Source organism: Nematolebias whitei, chromosome 17, assembly GCF_014905685.2.
Source record: "Nematolebias whitei isolate Nwh7 chromosome 17, NemWhi1, whole genome shotgun sequence".
NCBI lineage: Eukaryota > Metazoa > Chordata > Actinopteri > Cyprinodontiformes > Rivulidae > Nematolebias > Nematolebias whitei.
In genome coordinates this window covers 30467872-30491874 of record NC_056514.1, presented here as the reverse complement: position 1 = coordinate 30491874, position 24003 = coordinate 30467872, and the positions used below count along the sequence as shown (strand labels likewise).

Sequence of the window (24003 nt, the reverse complement as noted above, 5' to 3'; positions counted from 1 at the left end):
TATATATATATATATATATATATATATATATATATATATATATATATTTATATTTATATATATATATATATATTGTATGTGTGTACAGTAGTCTCTCGCTACTTTGCGGTTCGTTTATCGCGGCCTCAACTCTATCGCAGTTTTCAAAGTAAGATTGGACATGACACACAATTGGCTAATTGATGGATGGGCCACACGATCGGCATGGAATTTTTATTTAAAATGAGTTATTTTAATTTTTTAGCACCTACTGCACATTTGTACAGCCCAGAGCTTACTTTGAAAAACCGACAAGTAGCGAGTCCACGAAAAACGAACTACCAAGTAGCGAGGGACTACTGCAATGCTAAAATATTCTCATGATTTAGCTTAGCTTTTGCTAACAATTTCAATAAATCTATTTGAAAGGCTGAAAAATAAGGATGTTCAATTTTCTAGCAAGCTTCAACTTTGCATTTTTAAACCTTTTTTTCCTAAAAGAAATGAGTCGTTCAAACTTATTTTGATGAAACAAACAAGCATTTTGGCTTTAAATCTGGTACGTTTAAAGACATGTAATTAACATTTCGATGTGTTAGGTTTAGTCCATGATCTGTATATGCACCACCTTACAAAATAAGAGCAAGAAAAATGAGATGTTCTGCAGGAGACGTTGGCGAGGTCATTAAAAGGTCTGACAGATTAATGGTACGAGCCTTCCCAGGCTTCTTGGGTGAAACAGAAAGCTCATGTTGCTGCTGTCCATCAGTGTCCAGGCAGGTTGAGCTCATGCACTATTTAAAATCCCTCACTCTCCCGGTTTCTCTCCTCCCATTCACTCAAAGTCACAAAGGGCCGAAGGTCACTGGCACAATGGAGACGAGGTGGTCCTCCACCCCCCACCCACACCAGCTACACCAATAACCCATCAAACACACATAAGCCATGAAGCAAACTTCACTCCTGCTCTCTATACACTTGTAAAGCACACAAACAAGCTCATGTTCTGCTCTCAGTCTTCCATGAATTCCTTTCCATGTATCTTGCAGCTTGCCTGTCACTAACCCCCTCTCAGCACTATCAGTCTCTCTCTCTTACCAAGACCTCATAATGGCTCCTCTTGGGTAGTGTCTGCAACTCCCGCTATTTCAAAGTTTTAGCTGGTCAAATTAAGCACGGTATGTGGAAAATGAACAGCCACTCACAGGAGGGGCACAAGCTGAATGCATAATCGACCTGGAGACTGGGAGGAAGAGACAGAATAAGGAATGGGGTAGGGGATGGAGGTTAGGGGGTGGTCTGATCTGAAGCAGTCCACTGCAACAATATCACTCTCCTCAAAATGGAAATGAAAATGCCTCTTTGACTTCCCTCTTTATGCTCGCAGTCACAGGCAATTTTGAAGGCAGCATCTCACAGTTGTGATGGTAGTAGTGATGAGTTCCTTTGCGAGACACTGAGTGTGATTTCACCTCAAATCGCAGCAAGCTCTGCAGGTTTACACCTTGGCTCACTAGTTTCATCATCATCTGCATCACATGCTTCCACCAAATTCCAGGAGGATTGCGGAGAAGAACGAGGAGCTTGAGAGGGCGAATGGTGATGTTAATGGGCAAGAGCAGAAAGGCTAGCTGGTGGCTTTATGCTGCTCTGCTCACAGAGTAACGTGGCTGTCCTCAGTGCCTTAAGGGGGTTGCACCCCACCCCACTGTGATTAGGTGGGAGGAAATTAGAAGAGTAGCTGTTTGGGGGCTGTCATTCCCCAATCTGTTACGGAGCCCGACCCGTAGTGTTGCTCATTTGCGCATACGCTAAAAGGAATACTTCTGGGTCGCACAGATCGCCGTCGAATATGCTAGATTAAGTAAAATATACTAGTATAATTCCTTTTATGAATAAGAACTGTCTTAACTTACTTAGAAAAGTATGTGCTCTATCTTCGCCGATTTATATATTGCTAATTTACGCCACTTGTATTTCCGTTAAAATCATTGACCTGTTTACGTCATGGTTAAAATGCGCTGTTTCACCATGAAAATAATTCATTCTGTATCTTGCAGGGTTTTTTTTTTTTTTTTTCATTTAACCATTATTTATACAGGTAGTCTCAATCAGCCACAAGAACTCATTTTCAAGAGAGACCTGTTTAGGGAGCAGATCATGGGAGTTAAGGGCCTTGCTTAGGGGCCCAGAGTGGGGTGAATGAGGGTGGAGGCAGGTGTGGTCGTTTCACCTGTTCCACCCACATTTTGATGTCGATGGTACCGGGAGTTGAACCTGCAATTTTCCGATCACAGGCGCATCTTCTAACCTCTGCGCCTCATTCAGCCCAGGCTGGGGCTCAGGTCTAATGCGTCACATATCATCTTAACCAATGATTTGTAACAGAAATATGAGTGGCATAAATTAACTGCATGAAGATCGGTGGAGATAGAGCACGTACTATTTTAAGTGTTAAGATAGTTTTTATTCATAAACAATGGTGATCCATGCGACAAGGAAGTACACTACAGATTGTGCTTCTGTAACAGATAGGGGAATGACAGGGGCAAACAAGAGAAGTCAAAATGACTCTGATGCTCCTTGAGCTTGCATATGGCTTAAGGGCCCTGCTTACTGGTATTCTATCCAAAGTCGCAAAATCGGCTTTCATAGATGTGGTTGTGTGACAAAAATCACGTACATTTGTTCTCAGAGTAGCTTCACATGGCCCTTCTCGACACAAGGCCCAGGCCAAACTTTTTTCTCACAGGCGTATGCACCAAGGATTGTGTGACTGGTCAGAAGTTTCTGGGTGTGTTTGTCCATGTGGAAATGTGCTCGTACATTCAACTGTACGACTCTTCAAAACACACTAAATTAGTCAAATGGCCAAAAACTCCTGGATGGAGATCATGCAGATATCGTGTATGAAGGCGTCTCTTGAAAAGTGTGGTGCTCTCTTCATGATAGATTTGTGACCAAACGGCGGATGCAGGGACGAAGTGGAGACTCTGGCAGGAAGAAACCTGTGCCGTGACATACTGCAGCGGGAGGGGTTTCCAGGAGCTCTGTCGGTCTCATGTACTATGAAAGATGTGCGTGAAAACGAACGTCTTGCGACCACTTGATCACAAGTCGCCTGTCGGGCTTTGGATGGAGTATGCTGGGCCCTTTAGGCCCGGAATGATATACTGTAATTATGCAAAGTTTTTATTTTATTATAACTTTTAATGACTTTAGCCTTGCTTCTACATGGAAAAAAGTGTTTTTGGATCCCCTAAACTGAATTTGTTTTAAACCAGGCATCAGAGCAAAAACATTGAATAAGCAACCTTTCGTTTCCATGTGGACAGCCTAAACACAACCTGCTGATAACAATAATGTCATAATCCCACCTTTAATTTAACCTTTGTTACAGACGTAACAACAGACTTGTATTCGTGTTGCAGTTGCCAGTTGCCCAGTTACAGTAAAACCTTCACTGTATGACTTTGTAATTCAATGAGCAGAAAATACTTGTATCTGTTTTAGTATTCTGCTTTGTTTCATGTAATACTTGTTTCTATTGCAGAATGAATTGCACTGTTTATTTGCAACTAAATTGTTGTGCATTCACTTGAAACAGGTTTTTCTTTATACCTTGTGGCTCAATGAGATTGCCTGTATAAATAAAGGCTCAATGAAATAAAAAATAAAATAAAATTTAATAGAGCAGAGTAAAACCATTTAATATTATGCTGAATAATCTAAAGCCAAAAATACTTTTATCCCTCAATCACACTGTCTACAATACTATATGTATACATTCAAAACCACGGAAATTAGGAATAGTTTACACTCTTCTAAAAACTTAACATTATATTTGCACACTGTGAGGAAAAACCTTTCCTCAGCGTCTCTCAGGGAATATTATGCCTAAAAATGTCTATGTATTTGGACTGACACGACTCCCAGTCAATAGTAGTTTAATGTGACACGAAGGAGAAGTTCCACTTCCTCATCAGTCCATAAAAAGGGCTTAGTCTTTTCTCTTGTATACGCCATCTTCATCATCGTCTTTTATGTGTTTACATTTTGCAGCGTCTGCTCCTCGTCTTCCTTTCTGTTTCTGGTGTCTTTTTGTGCAGCGTTACATCACCACATATAAGCCTGGCATAGCTACCACACTGTTTTGTATCCTGTTTTGTGTGTTAGGAAAAACATTTCTAGAAAATGTTGCAGTGGTTACGCAAATACTTTAAGAAACAATACAGAAATAGACTGTTTTAGAAAGACGGGATTTCAGTGTGGACACCATCTAAGATCTCAGGGTACAGGAGAAGCAGGAGGACAGTTGATGATAAAGAGGGAGTCTCGTCACCATATGCCTTTTGTCTTTTCTCTTCATTGCAGACAACCTCTGAGACTGTGTGATACGTTTCACTTGGTTAGAGAAGAGATATTGCTTGGGCCCCTCGATGATCCCAACTCTCTGTTTTCTGCTTTTGCTAGAAAGGAGGAGAGGAAAAAGGGTGGAGGCGTGTGGCTTCCACCACCCCACCCTTCTGCTCCCACCACCATGCTCCCTTTGCTTTTTTAATCATGCTGCAGATGTGCCTGATGGCTGTACAATTTCTGTGTACTGAATGTGGGGCTCCCGCTGGAATCCAGGAGGTTTGCTCATGTGAGCTGTCGGGATATAAAAAAAAAAGTGAGAGGGCAAAAAAAATTTAAAAAGAAGGAGGGATTGCTGGGAAAGACAGAGGGAAAGAAATCTTTGAAGAGCCACCATCGCAGCGGGGCTCCTGTTAGGTTGTGTGTGCGAGGGTGAGCGGCACAATTGGAAGACCGCCCTTTGCTTATAGTTGCCGCTGGATCTGCAGACCAAACCCCATTAAATAAAAGAAATCCATCCCCGAGCCTGTTAAGGAGCCATGTGGGGAGGTGTGAAAGCGTGTGCATGCACTCGAGTGGCTGCATGTCCATATGTGTGTGCAGCTGAAAAAAACGGGTGGGTGGTGGGGGGGGAGCTCATATTATCCTCCGTGCCAGCTCGGGATGGAGCCTGCCGAGGGATTATGGCACATTCTGCAAAGCAACAATGGAAGTGGCAGCGCTTCGTACACATTTCCATCCTCTTCGCCTTTTTGTTGCCTCCATCCAACAAACACAGCTTTGTCCTTGCCTGGCCACTTACCAGGCAGACACCTGGAGTCCTAGAGGTGCCCTCTCCAAACTAAACACCCCCACCCCCCCACCCACCACCACCACCACCACCAATCAATGCAAAGCCCCCCACATCTTCACAATGTTAAGATAATTAAAGGGGGCGCCTCCATGCAGGCCTCAGCCGACAGTCAGAAGAAAACAAGACACATCTTGGAATCAAAGCTCATTAAAATCATGAGGGTGATGAGATGCTTCCTCCCCCTCCTCCCTCCCTCTCTCTTCCTCCCCTCCTCCCTCATCTTTATCACCCTTAAGCAAGTGCTGCAAACAGCAGAATGCAAGTCAATGATGGCACAGATTACTCCTTTATTGCCTAATTCACCTAGCAAACATGACTCACAGAGGCAAGATCACCTTGAGCAGCGTGTCCCCCATAAGGTGGGAGAGTGATGCTGGTTTCTTCACTCAGGCCACCTTGTTCTGTTTTAATAGTGTCAGCAGGGCTTGGCTTAGTGGCTTTCAATCAGCGAGGCATGTGTGTGTCTTTGTATGTGTGTGTGTTGTAAGGGGGTGTTTTGCACTGCTCTGCGGAGGTGTAACACCCTGCCTGTAGTGTTGTTGTAAAGCACATTAGGAGTGACTGAGGGTGTTGTTATGGTATCATGATGCTGGTCCAGCACTAAAGGAAAGGTGAGAAGACACGTGTGTGTTTGTGTGTGTGTGGTTGGGAAGGTGGCCAGCCATGCTTCCAATATTTGTATTGCAGCATCTACCTTCCAAATCTACATGTTTCAATGAAGCAGTCAATAAACACTTGGTGAGATGAAGAACAGGGCAAAAAAATGAACTAATCCAGATTTTTTGCAATATTTTACCTCAACGAAACAAATAACGAAATGCAATTTTATTATCGGGGCTGCGCAATATCGTTTTTGAGAGAACAACATGAGCCAAAATAATATTCTCGAAAATTGTAAGCAAAAACTGCATGATAATTACCATACTGTAATAAGTAACTGTGCTGTATAAGTCACAGTGTTTTGCATAAATTAGCATGCCTGCGACTTATACAGTGAAGCGATGTATTTGTTTTTTTCTTCACATATTTATAACCCAATTTTTTGGTTGTGACCTGACAATTTCATTAATTCTAGCATGGGAAATATTGAACACTACCATTTTCATCCACTAGAGGGCCCTTGACTAATATGGCAAGCCAAGTGTCTCATTAATAGGTAAAAGTGGCTATTAATGAGACACATGGCTTGCCATACCAAGCCACCGTCGTCTCGCTCTGGAACTTGTGGAGCAAACTTCAAATCAGCTGCCTTTCACCTGGGCCGCCCAGGTGAAAGGCAGCTGATTTGACCATTAAAGTGCATTTATTAAGGAAAAGTTGAACTGAGACACAACTTTACTATAATGTCGAGCAAAAAAAAAAAAAAACGTTTTTAAGTGTTAATCTTGTTAAATTCTTGTTAAAGTCCTCCCGTGCACGCTCCCGCATTTGGCATCCAACTGATTTTTGCCACAACACCGGCCCACGTTTACGGGTGGTCAGCGGTGACTCATAGTAGATGTGACTTATATGGCGAAGTGATGTATTTATGTTTTTTTTTTTTTTTTCCACTTTATTTGAAATATTTGGACTGATGTGACTTATATGGCGGTGTGATGTGTACGGCTACAAGTACGGTATAAGCTTTCACAATTCCTATTAAGATGAAAGCGGTTGTAACGCTTAAGCTCATCTAGAGTGCGCATTGTGACGACAGAAGAAAATGAAAGGTCTTTACATCAGAGGGCTTCCTCTGATCATTGTATGACTCAAAAGGATGGAGTTCTAGCTGTTCAATTCTGTTCAGTTTATTTGCCAATGCACAGCAAATGTCTCAGGCCACTGCACAAAACCATTCAAGTTTTGGTTTAACTTTGAAAACAACGTTATGTGTAGTCTCAAGTGACATTGTGAGATGTTGCAAGATTTGTTTGTGCTCCGAGTATTTGTTGAGGACCACTCTCAGCTACTACCAACTCAAACTTTAGCTCAGCATCTGTAAATCTGACTGAGTTATATTGTTCTTGTGTTGGTTACTGTTGATCAGGTGTGGTGGTCATCTTGAATTGGATTGACTCCAGAAGTCAAGTGTAGACAGACATCCACTGATTAAACTTGTAGAGTTTTAATAATATCTATTCATAGTTTATGAAATATTTTGCTAATATGATAAATTTGATGATAAATGATTCATTTAATGAACATAGTGTTATAATTATTGGCCTAACTAGTGCACATAAATGACATAAAAGGAGAATCTATCCATTACCAGCACTTTGACAGCTCTTGAACAAGTCCAACAGTTGTGGTTAAAAAGCCATTTATATGAATAAATTAAATCAGTTTACCACTTCCCCGCGCATCAGTAGCTCAGCAGAGAGGGTTTGTGATGCATTTGTTCTGCTGCGATGGCGGGATAAAGCTAATCATTGTCTGCTATCCTCAAAACTTCACTCATTTCATCCTGCAGAGCAGCCGCGCAGAACTTGTTAGTTACAAACTTGCTTTGAACAGTCGAGATCCGGGGATATTTTGGTGTCTGGAACAATGTTTATAATTCATTCAACACTTTTAGGCATGAATAATAATAATAAACTTTATTGTTTCGTAAAAATTAAGAACACAGTGTAGACAGAAAAAAGTGTAGATAGAAGCACAAGCTTATTATACCTTCACTTTGTTATGCATAAAACATCAAAATCTAAGCAGCAGAATTTTTCTTATATAATTTTCTAAAACATATCAAGGAATTTCGGCTAATTCGATAGACAAACTCATAAAAAAACACACAAAAAAAGAAAAAAAAAAACCACAAAACAATCAAACCTTACATTTGTTTAACAAATTATTTTTTATACATTTTTATGATTTAAAGAGTGAAAACCACAATTGTAACTCCTCACAACAACTATTCCACACCTGAATCCTCTAACTGAAGTACAGTTGTTTTAATATTTGTCCTAACCTTTGTTTTTTTTAATAAAGCCTTATTTCTCTAATATCATAGTTTTTCTTTTTAATTTTGAACCGCTTTTGTATACACCTTGGAATGAGTTTATTATAGGCTTTGTAAGTAATCAGTGCTGTTCTGAGCTCTACTGTCATAAAATTTAAAAATATGCAATGTAAGAAATACGTCATTAGTTGGATGAAAATAATTAGACCCAGTTATAATTCGGATAGCTTTCTTCTGGAGCATGTGACCGGTTTTGTGTTGGTTTTATACAAGTTTCCTCAGATCTCAACACAATAATTCATTTATGGAAGTATGAAACAACACTATAACATTTCAAGTGATTTCTTATTTAGTAGATGTTTTATTTTATTCAGTATTATAATAGTTTTTGACATTTTGGCTTTTACATTATCAATATTAACCTTCCAATGCAATTTGTAATCAAGTATCACCCCCAAAAATCACACTCGCTCTATTTTGATACTGTCTATCATGAGTTTGACATTATTTTTTATTTTCTTGTTACTAAATATTACAAATTTTGTTTTACCATAATTTAGTGATAAGTTTATTGTTGTCACACCATTTCTTTAATACTTGTAATTCTCCTTCGATTATACTGAGGACTTGTTCCAAACTATTATCAGAGCAATATAATGTGGTATCATCGGCATACAAAGTAAATATTAATAACTTAGATTTATTGCATATATCATTTATGTAAAGTTTAATAAAAAAAGGGACCCAGCACTGAGCCTTGTGGTACTCCACCGGTAATTTCTAATAAATTAGAATTCACATTTTTTATTTGTACATATATTGATGTCTTTGATTCAGGTAACTTTTTGTTCAAGAATATGCAATACCTTTATGTAGAAGTAATTCAAAATCTATAGTGTCAAATACCTTTTTCAAGTCTATAAACACTCCCACAGTACATCATTCCCCATTTTGGACATCAAATTGAAATCTGTGACCATTTATAAGCGTATTCAACAAGATCCTGGTTGACAAGAGACTCCGCGGGTTGCCACGTGGAAACGAAGCTTTAAAGTACAGAGGAAGGAGAAAAATATTGTTTTACCCCAGAGGTGGGCTGATGGCGCACTGAAAAGCCCATTTGAAGAGGTAGGCTTCATCTGTCACTGGGCAATGGAGGAGGCAGCCATGCAGAAGCCCCCTGATTATAAAGAGATAATTTCATCCAATCCTCCGGTGGTGCTCCATCGCCTTGCCGCCATACTCCACTGCCTTTCATGTTTGTTCCCAGCCTGCATCTCCTCACCCGTTTCGTTTTATTATAGCTCCCACTCAATACATATATTTTAGCTCCCCCTTGAATAGTGGAGAGGAAAGCGGGTGTCCCCTCTCCTCCTACTCTCAACCCCCTCACACACACACCATGTGTCTTTTGTTGCGCAGGAATCCACAGCTCTCAACTTGTTGTGTAATGCCTGCCGTGCAATTTGCAGTAAATTAAGCTCAAGTAAGGCACGTAACCGCTCCGATCCCCCCCCCCCCCCCGCTTGCACGCTCAGAAGCAGCAGACAAGTTTTTTTTTTTTTTTTTTTAAATCTGAATCCAGACAAATGGGATCACAGGTTGCAGCACAGAGAAAATAAGAAACGATAACATCTGAAAAAGAGCATGTAAATAGGGTGAGGCTCATAATTGCATCTTGTTGTCATTATCTCCCCAGAATCACAGGTTCTAATCTTTAAATTGGCTCTCGTTAGGCACCAACGAGACAACAAAGGGACCGGTGTTAATTAGAAGGAGAAAAAGTCTGGAAATTAAATTACTTCTCCACTCTCTGGTGCCATTAATTTTTTTAAGCAGTTGTCAAATTAGAAAGTAAATAAATGAAAATATGTGGGGACTCTTTAAAAAAAACGTGTGTTTAACTGAAAGAAAAGGGAGTGAAGCAGCACTCCAACCTTTCTCTACCCTCATTTTAACTCGCTGCTGGAGGTAAGAGAAATGACACGGGCAGAGAAGGAGGGAGAGCAGGAGAGGAGAGAGTCGGAGAGAGCAGGTCGACTCGCTCATCAATAACCACAAGGTCAGACAGGCAGTGCCGGGCTGAGTGGGCCCTGTTAGGAAGCAGCAGCTGAGGATTTGTAGAGCTTGTAAAGGCTTAAAGCAACACGGCGCTGCCTTCTTTGTGCCTCTCCGCCGGGCCTTTAAAGGGCCAGGGAGACACCTGGTGGCTGAGGAGGACGCTGGTCGTCGAGGATCAGCTCACCGTCTGCTGGCACAGACTGACGGGAGAGTTATGGCAGCACACAATGCACGTGTCATCAATAAAACGGCTCTTTATCTCGCCTGTGCTCGCTGTTAAGAGAATTTATGACATGATAACTGATATTTTACTGATTCACTTTAGCTTTGTGCGAGGAGCCTGACTTGCAGCAACTAATTAGTACAAAGTATCCGAGCAATTAGGAAAGCAGGTTTTACAAAATGCAGATGCTTAAAACTTATTGAACACATTTCACAAAACAGATTTACATGAAAAATAGACAATATGTCTGAGAAGGTTTTTAAGACACCACGTTTGAACAAACACAAAATCTTAACGCATCACAAAACACTGTAAGACTTTAAAAAACAGTAACTTCTAAGAGGATCCAGCACAATATAAAAATATATTTTGTTTTTGTCTTGTTGAGTTTCATGAAATTTGTTTTTTTTAAACTGTTTTGCACCATTTGCTCCTTTTTTGTTTTGCTAATATATTTGTCTTGCTTTGTTTAGTGCCACCCATCCAAGCTGCTGTATCTTAAGTTTCTCTATTTAAAGTGATAGTTCAGATTTTTCAAAGTGGGTTTCTATGGAATGGTTATGAACAGTTAGTGTCTTACTTGTTGAAGATAGCCCTCTGGATGACCTCATTTTAAAGTAAATCCATAAACCCATACACAGCCAACATGTTCATATTACAGGTTATTATTACCTGCTACTGAAAGGCAAGGGTAGATGATAATGTATCTACAACAGGTAAGATGATGATTGTGTGAATGTTTATGAAGCATTCACACCGTTGCGATCCATTTTTCTTCCGTACGTTTTTCAGCATGATTTTCATCCTGCGGTTTTCAAGCTGTTTCAACAAATCATATATCAAAAAGTTCAGCTCGTTCAGGAAAAAGGTATTGGTGCAACTTTAGCTTTTTGAATTATTTTGCCTTTTCTGCCACTTTTTTTTTCATAGAAATCCGAGCTCATTTTACATCCTTCAGATCTTTAGATCTGTTTTCTATCTTTTACTGCTCCTTTGTTCTGATTCAGCTTCTTTCAGCTTCCTTGTGCAATCTTAATTTTTTTAAGCTATTTTCTGCTCATTTCAGCTGTTTTTTCAGCTGTTTTGTGCTCCTGTCAGATTTTTTTCTACTATACATTTTTGTGCTTCTAACTTTTTTCAGCAAATTTCAGCTTGTTTTGCTACTTTCAGCGTATTTCCGCAGGTTTCAGCTTTTTCTGCTATTTCAGCTATTATTTAGCTGTTTTGTGATAATTTTAGCATTTTCAGCTAATTCCATTTTTTTTGCACTCATTTCAACTTTTTTCAACATAATTCAGCAAAAATGTGCTCTCTCCACTTCCTTCTGGTAATTTAAACTTCTTTCTGCTTTTTTTAGCTACTTTTCAGCTGTTTTTTTGGGGCTAATTTCAGCTTTTTTCAGATAACTTCTGATTCTTTCAGCCTAAATGGGCAAACATGTTCTTTCTGCTTTCTTTAGCTAATGTAAGCACCATTTCATCTACCTTATTCGCATTTTTGTAAATTGCAGCTGTTTTCAGATCAATTCAAGTTTATCGTGGTAATTTCTGCTACTTTCATCCTAATTGAAGTATTTCTGCTAATTTCAGCTTCTAATGCTACTTCCAGCTTTTATCAGCTAGTTTCAGCTTTTTCTACTATTTCAACTACTATTTAGCTGTTTTCATGCAAATTTTAGCTTTTTCAGCTAATTCCACATTTGTTTTAGCTCATTTCAGCTCTTTCCATTTCTTTTTTAAGTTACGCTTCAGAGGCTCGTCCACCCTAAGGACAAAACACCCATACAACAACAGGGTGGGGTGGTGTATGCAGTTCAGTGCAGCGAGGAATGTCCAGATCTTTATATTGGAGGTGTGATATATCAATCTGCATATGTATGTTTATATCTTACCTCAGCTTTATAACTCGAACCCCACACTCCCTGTTCTTTGAATTGAGAAAGCTTCTCGGATGAGAAGCAAAACATCTTCTGTTACAAATAAAGTCCATTTGCTTTTTCTTGAACTTTTTTTAATTTTTTAGATGTGTTTTTGCTAATTTTAGCCCCTTTTTTAAGCTGATATACTAATTTTTGTGCTAATTTCTGCTTATTTAAACCCAGTTCAGTAAACATGTGTTTTACTTTCTTCTGCTAATTTCGGCTTGTCCTTTCATTTCAGCTACATTTCAACGTTTTTAGCTAATTTCAGCTGTTTTTCAGCAAGTTCGTCCGCAGTAAGCATTCACACTGCATTTTCACAGCTAGTTGTTCTTAACGTCTCCTCAAACCCCACCTTTAAGCTATCTATTGCTTCAAGCATTTCTTGATTCCAGACAAAAACGAATAAAAAAAGTCATGTTTTCAGTCTGTGTCTCATGAACATCTTTAAACGATTAAACAGTGAGTTAAACTTTCTATCAACAAACGCCACCCATCATCAAAGGCATTCGTTTCGCAAGCGCAGCGTGAGACGTCAGAAACGTGAGCAAACAAATACTTTCCCTTGGAGTGGGAGAAAAGGAAAAAATCCTCAGATGTGTCTTTTTCTTTATGAGCTATCTAATTTATGGAGAGGAATGCACTCGTGCGCCCTCGTCTCCTCTCAAGTACAGGCATGAGCAGCTCCAGTAGGTAACATAAAAGCTCTTTAGCTGTCTACTGGAGTAGATTACCGGCCCTGCCATTAAACCCAGCCAGAGATTATCACAAGTTTAAAAATATCACACCTCTAAGTGAGCATTATCAGTATGGTGCAGCGTGCTGCCTCCTCTCTTTTTATTTCCCTCCTCGCATTCCCTCCATCATCTTGCAGGTACTTTGTGCACAGTGAGATGGTAATGGGGAAAGGTGGGGTTGGGTGCGAGGCTTGTGCCACAGGATGAGAAGCCCCCTGCAGTAGCAGGAGGGAAACATGGAGACATCAGTAGATGGGGGGGGGGGGGGGGGGGTGTTAGACGATGGAGAAAGCACTCTCCACTCCTCGTAAATTCACCTATTAATTCACTTCCCCCTCCACTCCGAGACTCGGGTCACTCTAAGTTACAGCCGACAGCTGTTTTGTAATATTTATTTGACACTGAACGCAACATTAAATCAGTCTCCCGGAGGCAAAACTGATAACCTTTATCGCAGCTTGTAATATTTCTTAACTTGTGATAATCTTATGTAGTGTGTCGGATCACACCCCACCACCACCCCCCCACCCCCGCTTTGTTTGCCCTCTGTGAAAAACGATTCTATTAAGGAACAAGAAGAAAAACAGGGAATGGTTTCCATAAGCTCCTGAATCAGTCGTGAGCTGTGAGGCGTTTTTGACGTGAGGAACTCTGTACGTCTGACTAGAGGAGTAGGGGGGGGGGGTATATAGAGAGCATGTCTGGGCCCAGGATACAGATAATTGTTAACCAAAGATTACATAATGACTGAGAAATGTAAACAGAGAACCACATGCCAAGTTAATGTTCTCACAGAGCAGGATGGAAGAGCCTCGCACAGTTTCCGCAGAAAACGCTGACAGACTGTGAGGTTTGACGCATCACGTGCACTTCTGTGTCCACCCCCCAACCCCTCCCCCCCACCTCGATTCATTTTCACCCAGAGGCGTTTTAAACATGGCAAGACATCCTGTCTTAAGTCCAGTGTGTCGTTTCCAAAGGTGTGTGGCAGCGTTCAGGGGGCAACCGCCAGGGCTTGTTAAGGGTGTCAGGAGCTGAGAGGAATGTCATCCTTTGGGCTCTTTGAGGTGCTTGTCACCTGCCAAATCAATACCTCCCTGCTCGGCTCACAGCACCACACACACACAACTGCAGCAGCATCCTGGCGGTGACGCTGTTGGCAGCTTCCCTTTGGAAAAGCTGAGCCGTTAACACTTGTCTGTGTTTCTGTTGCAGAACTCTCCAGTTTAATGGCTGGCAGATAGAGGCCAAACGGGGACAATCAACATGAACTCGATTCCGTCGATGGACAGACACATTCAGCAGACCAATGACCGCCTGCAGTGTATCAAACAGGTGAGACGCAGATGAAAATACCACTTCTCCATCTCTAATTATGAAATCAAACATAGAAAAGGTGATCCTGAACTAGATTAAATGGAGTATTTTGATTTGTTTTACTCCAGTAGCTTTCAAAATATATTATTACTATTATGTAATTCTGAAATGCAGGTCTGCACTCAATGTAAACAAAGCACTTTTACCTGTATTTTACTCAATAAATCTGAGCATAAACACATTCCAATATGTTGCCACTTTTGCTGTTTTCGTAGGTAAACAAACACGTGGTAGTTTAGATGGTAGATATAACTCGTCTAGTGAAAATTTATACTCATGCTTTGTGAATTGGATAACATTTTTTTTAAATACCCATTTATTAAAATATATGTACAAAGTAGTTTAAATATTAAGAATGTATGGAATGTTACAACTTAAACATTTAAATTGATATTTGTAGGGATGCACAATATCATCACATTGGTATCGGCCGATGTTTGCGCTAAAGTTAAATATTGGACATCGGACATTCCATAAGAATAACTCATCGATATAAAAAGCAGTGTTTTTATATATATATATATATATATATATATATATATATATATATATATATATATATATATATATATATATTATATATAGTTCTGTTTTTGTATGACAATCCAGTGACAAGGATGCCTGTAGCACCAGCACAACATTATGACATATACACTGACTTTAAAAAACACAAAATCAGCTCTAATTCAGCGAATTCTGCAGAAACTGACCGAGAGTTTGGTGAAGTAGTAGCTGAGACAGATTGACAACATATATATTGAGCACTAACAGATTGTTCAATATCTTTGATTAATATTTTGCCAATAGCTATTGTTGTAAACTGTCTGTCTGTTAGCAAACAACCTTAAGAACCATTGCACTTTTTTTTTTTTATGAAATTTACTTATAAATAAATCTTTTTGGAAGCCAACTCCATTTAAGATGGGCCCACAAGCAACTACTTAAAAATACAAAAAGGGCTATAACTAGTCAATTTTACAAGTATTGGTTAAAAATTGTTGTGGTTGTAGCTGAGGGTCATTTATAACACATACCCTGAGCGTGACATCTCATGATATTTTTCGCCTCAGATCACATAATCTTATTTTTGAGGCTTACAAGATTGATACAAATCCATTATTTCTCAGCACCAGATGATGTTAGTCGTGGCGTGAAAGACATCATGTGATAATCTTTTATTTAAACGTGAAACATATGACGACGATAACACATAGCACTTTATTTACATTATGTTCATGTTTATTAATGAGTTAACCTCTAGTGTTTTAGTACAAGATGGTTTTTTTTTTGTCAAACACAAGTGGTTTTAAACCTCATAAATCCAGCTTTGATTATGTATTTTATAACTCTGGGATAACACCCTCCCCTCTGGCTTCAGACAAATATTCAACTCTTTAGTTTCCAATTATGTTAAATTAAAAAATCACCTCTTTCAACAAAGTACTGATGTACCTTTAGGCTCAGAATGCTTCTTGATTGCCCAAAGTAAAGTGACTAACCTGTTCAGCCCCATTATCAGGACTCGGGTTACCGACGGGGTGGGTGGGGGTGGAGGTTAAAGAGCAAAGCGTCCCCTTCCTCCCCCATCATTATGACCCTTCTCTTCCCCTCGACTCCCAGCAAGTCCTTTTGTTCTCTTCATTCCACCGTTTACGGCGGGACGAATCACTGGCAGAATTAAACAGACGTGCCAGCGTAACCCCAGGCTACGGGGCTCTCCTTTTGATCTCCTCTCTTAAAGTGATGGCGCGTTTTGTTTCTGGGCTCAGCGCGGAGGTTTCTCCTCCCTCAGAAAGCGCATAAAGAAGACCTTTGAGACGGTGTGTGGAGCTAAACGTGGAAGTGGCAAGTCGTTTTGCCCCGCAGCATGGAGTTGGAGACAATATGGGTGAATGTTTGAGGAGCAATCAGGAAAACACTACAGTATCTGTAGCTTTGATCTTCTTAAGTAATAAGGCAAAGAGAGGTAAACACAGCCTATCTTCAAGTCTGGTTACCTTCTTCACAGCAGCAGGGTGTTAAATAATTCAATATCCACTCCTCTAGCTGTAACGAAGGTGGGGAAAGTCTCTTAAAGAGGGTTCACAGAAGTGCAAAAGGGGTTTAAATGTGTCTAACAACAGTTTACACAGTTCAAATGCTGCGGGGTTAAATGTATTAACCCCGCAAGACAAAAAATTTAAACAAATCCATCCCAGTGTTAGCGCCTGAGGAGGCAGGACATGGGTAAACATGCCAATTAGAGAGATCCATAGCACACAAGTAGGCCTCCAGTCTATCTAATAAATGGTTAAGCGCGGGGTCATTTCAAATCGACCAGCGAGAGCCCACACCCTGCTAATAGAGGCAGCTTTGTGTTGCAGACAATCAGGATTTGGAAGGCCTGCATAATAAATACCATTTATGTCCTGCCAATTAGACTAGCAGCGAGCCCATTCAGCCGGCCGGCTATCCTCCTCCCTGCTCACAATGACGATCATCAGGGGAGATCAGAACAATTAACTCACTATCTTCTCCCCCTGCTCCTCATTGTCCAATATCCCAGCTATTAAAATCATTAAGGAAATATTGTAAACCAATCCAGCTGTTTGCTTTAATTGAAAGTGTGTGCTTGCTGACATTTGGCACCTCCAGGAACGTGCGAACGTGGCGCAGGAATACAGATGAATCCGCTTTCCATTGTGGGCTTGTTTTGCAGGAGATGTGACATGTCCGGCTGACTACTCGCAGCCAGTGCAGCGGACAGGGTAACAAATTGATTTTGTTGCTCAAATGATGAATTACTGCTGAGCGCCATGATAAAGTGGAGGGAAATTGGGATTCGCCAACATGATTGAATCATGGCCTGAAAGCTAAATCAGAAAATCATGGTTGAAAATGCTTAAATTACTCTCTTATGAAATTTCACTAAAGGGATTCTGAACCAATAACTTGACCAAAAACACCTGGAACTAAACACAAAGCATTCTTTGAAGGAATTAATGTTTTAGTCAAGCTTTGAAAATATGTGAGATTTCCTGTAATACTGCAGATGTCACGCTCGCAGTGTGTTGTTACTGACTCACTGATATAACCACACCAAAGTTTGGAGTATTTTATTAGAAAATGTGTGTTCTGGTAGAAAAACAATCATCCTAAAATTTAAATTCAGTTCAGTTTATTTATATAGCGCCAAGTCACAACAGAAGTCTTCTCAGGGCACTGAACAGAAACATTCATATATAAAAATAATAATTGAACATTATTTATCTGAGGAGCAGACGGCTTTGAGTTTAACTCCATCACAGAACTCTCATCTTGAGCAAGCATGAAGGCGACAGTGGAAAGGAAAAACTCACTTGTGAGGAAGAAACCTTTAGCAGAACCAGACTCAGAAGTTAAGCGGCCATCTGCTTCAACCGGCTGGGTTTGAGAAGAACAGATACACAATGGCAGGTCAAGAATCACGTTAAAATAGAAATAGTATCAAATGAAAACTATTCAATTTTAACAACTCATTTAAGGAAATTAGGTCAATTTGTCCTCTAGTAATCTAAGCCTATGGCAGCATAACAAGCCAACCCTAACTATAGGATTTATCAAAAAAGAAAGTCTTAAGCCCAGTCTGAAAACTGGACAATAGCTATGTTTACATGGACATAAGTAATCGGATCAAACGGACATTCGGAATAAGAATGCGTCATGTAAACGCCCCATTCGGATTATTTTTTGTTGTGTCAGCTTGATCCAAAAGAATTTGTGATCAGAATGAGACGGGTGGTTTATGCCGATTCATAATCCAAATGGTGTGCATGTAAACACTTAATCTGTTCATATTTTTTTTTCCGATCGTGAAAAACTGTCCTGACGGTGCATGTGCGACCTATGTCATTTCCGCCTGGCTAATGCTAATAATATTAGCATGTCGAGGAAGTAAAACTGGTCGGTGAGCGACACATTTCTACTAGAAACTTTGAAAGAGCTCAAAATGATCTGTATTACCTGTAGCTCAGTCAGGGAGAGCAGTAACGTCTCCACCGTCATTAAAACCTGTCGCGGATCCATTTTGAGCACTCAGGTTTGTTTACGTTCATCCCGGAAGTAAACCTGAAGTAGAACTTCTTCTTCTGTGTTTTTTTTTTTAAGCTGAGTTTACCACTCTGCGCATGTCAGTACTTCTGTTCAGAGCAAAGCCCGCTGCATGTAAACGCTCGTCATGAACGGATTGAGTCCATGTAAACTATACATTTGAATTATTTAATCTGAAAACATTTCAATCCAGTCAAAAGAATTTTGCACATGTAAACATAGCTAATGTGTCAGACAGAAACTGGAAGTTGGTTCCACAAGAGAGGAGCCTGATAACTGAAAGATCTTCCGCCCATTCTGCTTTTGGAAACTCTAGGAACCGCACGTAAACCTGCAGTCTGAGAGCGAAGTGCTCCTTTTAGAAAATATGGAGCAATAAGATCTTTAATATAAGATGGAGCTAGGTTGTTGAGAGCTTTGTAGGTTAGAATTAAGATTCTGAATTCAATTATAGATTTGACAGGGAGCCAGTGGAGGGAAGCTAAAACTGGAGAGATATGATCTCTCCCGCTAACTCCAGTTAAGACCCTGACAGCAGCATTTTGGATCAACTGAAGACGTTTTTAAAAAGTACATTGCAATAAAAGAACATACATTTAGCCTTTAGGAAGCAATACATCAGAATGAAAAAACATATGTTTGCCTGGTTAACCTCCAAACAGTCAAGGATTCTAAAACCAGCTATCTGACTCCAGCCTAACATGCTTTCTGTGACAGTTTGTTTTCCTTTCGCATCTCAGAGTTGCATCATTGCGAATACTTGAGGGGGGAAGATGGGTTGCCTGATACTGCTGGTGTCTATTTCCGAGATACTATTTTCCTCCCACCGTGTGAACCCAGTGTTGCTGTCAGGCTCTCCTCTCTGTGATACATTCAGGGGCCCTGGCGGAAACCGTGAACAGTCCTCTTGCTGCAGGAGCACTTCCTCAGACTCTCAGCGTCGATATTTCAAGATAAACCGGAGCCGCTCTGTGCGGCCGCTGCGCAGACAGTGCAGCTGTTTTTGCATTTCTCCCAGGGTTTGTTGCTTCTACTAGTTTGTTTTTTTCTTCGTCCGCTTCTTCTGTTTTGCACATCTGTGAATGTAGCAGCAAATTGAAAGGCTGTGATTTCTGAATGGAGCGGGGAGTGTGTGCCAGATCGCATGCGCTTGTCACTTTGAGTTAGGCTGCAGATGTGAGCTGTTTCCAGGCGTGACTTCAGAGGACGATTGAATCTGAACAAAGCTGCGCTCTCTGGACACTGGGTGTCCTGTCCATCTTTGTTTCACATGAGCTGGGCTGAGCTGTGACTGCAGCGTAAATGTTGAGTCATTCTCACCCAGGGGATGAGGGCAGGAGAGCGCAATTGGTGGGTTATTGGCTACTAGTTAGGGTTTGATTGGTGGGTTTTGGCTGTAAGAAGGAGAACATCTGTGGCGTGGCAGTGCCAAGCGCTCGGTGTGACAGCCACACTGGTGGGACCAATTGCTCTGAGTGCAAAGAACAGTAATCACTTCAAGCCCAGGTGGTGGTGTGTATCCCCCACTTCTACATATTCCTCCTCCCTCCCCTTTTTCTATCCTCAGTGTGCTGATTGCGTGTGTTGTCTAGCTTTCAGACTCATCTAAATTTAGCATCTCTGGATGTGTGTGACTATCCACCAGTAGCAATTTAAACGCTCCGCCACGTCTTACTCCAACGTGTCAAGCGGTAGGCAGCAATCTCAGACAAAGCATAAAATAATCCAGCATGGTTGTGCCCCCCCCCCCCCCCCACACACACACACACACACACTCCCTGTCAAACGCCAGCGTTATAAGCTGATATGAAAGCAGCCTTATCAAAACCTGACCTCTGCTGCCCCCTAAAGAGCAAGCAAGAAAAAAGCACTGCCGCCTCTTCCTCTCTGTCTGACAGTGAAATCAAAGCGCACAGACGTATTAGGAAGGCAGCCATTCACTTTAAGCTGACAAACCACTCTATTTACCTTTGATGTCATGGAGTGGGAGTCCATTTGTTCCTGTTTGGAACAAGTGCACTACAAAGCCTTGTGTGCATAATCTCCCCAAAGGCACCAGATTACTGCAGAGTGGAGGTGCATCGCGTGTGTGTGTGGGTGTGTGTGCTCGGCTGTGTATGAATTGATTCGTATTGACGTTTGAAAGGTTTAAAAGATGAGATGACCAATTGTGACGCAAACACCAATTTTTCTGTCTTTATTGCGGCTCTGCAGCAAAACAGGCAGCGGGGTCAGAGAGTGGGGCTGCCGGCTCCGGGAGGGGAAATTAATGCTGGAGAGGAACGTCTTTGGATCAAGGAGTGTGCTGTCAGAGAAAGTCGCAGCTCAGAGCGGGGACAGCTGCTGAACTGTGACTTTCTTTTCTGTTCATGAAGTCATGCAGGGAGATGTTCTGCTCTTCGTGCAAGAACGTGCTGCACAAACCCGAGGACAGTAAACGTCAGCTTGGACAATACTTTAAACTCTATTATGCAATATTCAAAGTTTTTGGAAAATCTGGAATAGATAATCAATTTTTTTCTTACTTTCCAAACTACCTATAGATCAAATTCAACACAAAACCTTTGAGGTGAAGTAAATAAATTCTTAAAAGAAGAGAGAAGGTATCGATTTAATAATGTAAAATGCAATGTTTTCTTAAAGACTTCCCAATCTATTGCATGTAGTGTCATTTAGATTCGAGTTTTAGACTAAGATCTTTTTTTTTGAGAAGTAAAGGAGTTGTAGCTGTTTTGGTCAAATAATAATAATAAAATAAAAAACATTAGGTGCAATCTTATGTGACATCCCGAGATTAGGGATGCACGATATTGGATTTTTGGCCGATATGCCGATATGTTAAAAACTTATTTGGCCGATAACCGATACCAATACCGATATTTTTCCCCCTAGACCTACTTACAGAGACTACATAGCTTTCTCTGCTGTGGAATTAAAATACATTATTCTGCAGGGGCTCTGTCATTTTGGCCTGATACCAAATGCAGATGCCAAAAAGGGGCTGAAAATGATGTAACACTTCAACTTGGATTATATTTAATGTCAAATTTATTTATGACATTTACTCTCTCTAACACGACAACACTCTAACAGTCATACAAAAACAGCATATTTTATTTATACAGTTTATTTATATACAGTGCCTTTTATATCGGTGAGTTATTTTGATGGAATTGCCGATGATGATATTTAACTTTATCGCTAATATTGTCCGATACCGATACCATGCTGATAATATCGTGCATCCCTATCCGAGATCTTTAGTAAATCATTTGTTTCTCATGTTGGAAAAAAAAAGATAACAGTTGCTCTTAACAGCGTAAATAATTATAAATTAAATAAGTGTACACATTTTATTAAGTGTACTTAAGTTTTTCGTTTCCTCCCATCATCAAGGCTCAGTCAATTAGCACCAGTTACTGTAAGATAATCCTAATAATTTGTTTGTGAACTTGTGAGCAACCTGTTTTCCATCAGGTTAATTCCCAATGTCAATATTAAAAATGTTTGTAATTTGGTACAGTTACAATTGGTAAATGTTTGGTACAGATACCACTTAAAGTGGGAACATTTTCATTGAACAGATTGCAAGAAACTACTTTTACAGTGTAGATTTGGCACTTTTTTCCCATTAAATTATTCAAATAATTTGTCTATGATCCAGTTTCAAATATTCCAATCATTGAATAAAGGATAGGTTCTTGCATTTTGCTTACTGACCTCCACATATTTCACAATCTTTCTCCTTATTTTGCTTCCAGCACTTACAAAATCCAGCAAATTTCCAAACAGCAGCGACCGAGCTGCTGGACTGGTGTGGCGACCCCCGAGCCTTCCAGCGCCCCTTCGAGCAAAGCCTGATGGGATGCCTTACGGTGAGACTCTCGTCCCATCCGCAGCCTCTCTCTTTTTCTCTCTCTCTCTCATAGGTTCAAGGACGAGGAAAAGAGCCACTAAAACAACTGCTGCGTCGGCTTTTTCCATAACTCCCTTAGGGAGACGAGAGAGCTAATGTTTAGCTGCCTGATCTTTACTGGGGTCACTGAAAAATAAAAAAATAAAGCGCTTCACTCAGGAGAAACTGCTCAGATTTATCCTCTTTTCAGTGACCTTATTAAGCGCTTGTGCTGTGGATCATGAATTTAGTTAAAAACATGAAAAGTTTTATTTTAAATGGCAAAAAAGGCCTCAAGCCTGAGAGCAGTCTGTTGGCAGAAGGAAAGAAAAACATATTTTGTCCCTAAATTACCCTTCAGTGCTCTGAACACAGAACATTTCATCCAAAAGACACCGGACAGGCTGCAGGTGTTTCACTCACCTGTCACCTGAGCTTTAAGACGCAGATAAAAGTCACATATGGTAGCTTTAGGTGTACTGTAGCTGAGAAAATAAGAGACGTGTGCTCGAACACAGAAGTGAAAACTACTTTGAAGTATCCATTCAAGCGGCCGCTTCTGCTTTAATGTGCAGCAGCAGGTGACTTTTGTTCCACTGTGCCAATTCTGTTTGTTTCTCGTCATGAAAATATCTCTTGCTTTTGGTTCATGAGCTCTACTGAGCCGAGGATGAACTGCACCGGCAGGGAGGAAGAGAATCCAGTCAGATCCTCATCGTTGACTTCATGTGTGGACCTCAAAGTTGGCATTTTGTATTTTCACATTTAATATACATTCTCAGTTAAAAGTAAAATGTGCTGTCATCCAATAGCCAGAAGCTCATCAAACTGCGATTATACAAAGAGCTAACAATAGGTAGATATTAAATAATCTTAACATTTCCCCCGAAAACCCACTTCTTACCCCATCATTAAAAAAACAAAACAAGTGCTAAAATAATGTACTTTTAATTAATCTTGTTGGAGATTATAGGAACTGCTTTGTACTTTTGTGTAGTTTTAGAAGAAAAAGTGATTTAAGTCTAAATATTAATTAAGCCAGACGTGGGTAACGTATAGCCCAGGGGCCAAATGTGGCCCCTGGACCATCTCCATGTGGCCCGCAATGTTCTTAATTGAAAAGAAAACAACTTGTAAATGAGAAAACCTACATTTTATCAATGAAAGAAAGTTTAAATTATGTCTTTTTAAGTCGTGCGGTGTTTCCAGACACCCCCCCCCCACACACACACACACACACATGCATTTGTATTCAATTCAGTTCAATTCCAAAATACTCAATTAATCCCAAAGGGAAATTAAGTGTTGTTGTAAATCGTTATCCTCGTTTCATTTAGGGATGGGACGATCCTGGTCCGGTCCTTCTGCTGTCACGAGCTGTGTTTCTTGCTAGTTCCAGGATTTCAGTGGTCAGGCACTCGAGAACAGCCAGCAAGGAGATGGGAATGCATCCACGGCACCTCCTTTTTAACTCGTTTGAGATTTTGGGCTATTTTGTACTATATCTATATATACTACATTTGTGTATTTATATATCTATATATCTATCTATCTATAGATAGATAGATAGATAGATAGATAGATAGATAGATAGATAGATA

The 24003-nt window shown here is 40.3% G+C and overlaps 1 protein-coding gene across 1 annotated transcript in view; it reads left to right on the top strand.

The window, feature by feature from the left end:
- Window positions 1-24003, top strand: part of LOC119424023 (zinc finger MIZ domain-containing protein 1) — a 132529-nt gene that overhangs the window by 69143 nt on the left and 39383 nt on the right. Inside the window, exons 2-3 of the mRNA XM_037691481.1 lie at window positions 14278-14397; window positions 22269-22382. Coding sequence (XP_037547409.1) covers window positions 14329-14397; window positions 22269-22382 — 183 coding nt within the window. The 5' untranslated portion in view covers window positions 14278-14328. The remainder of the gene's footprint in view (window positions 1-14277; window positions 14398-22268; window positions 22383-24003) is intronic.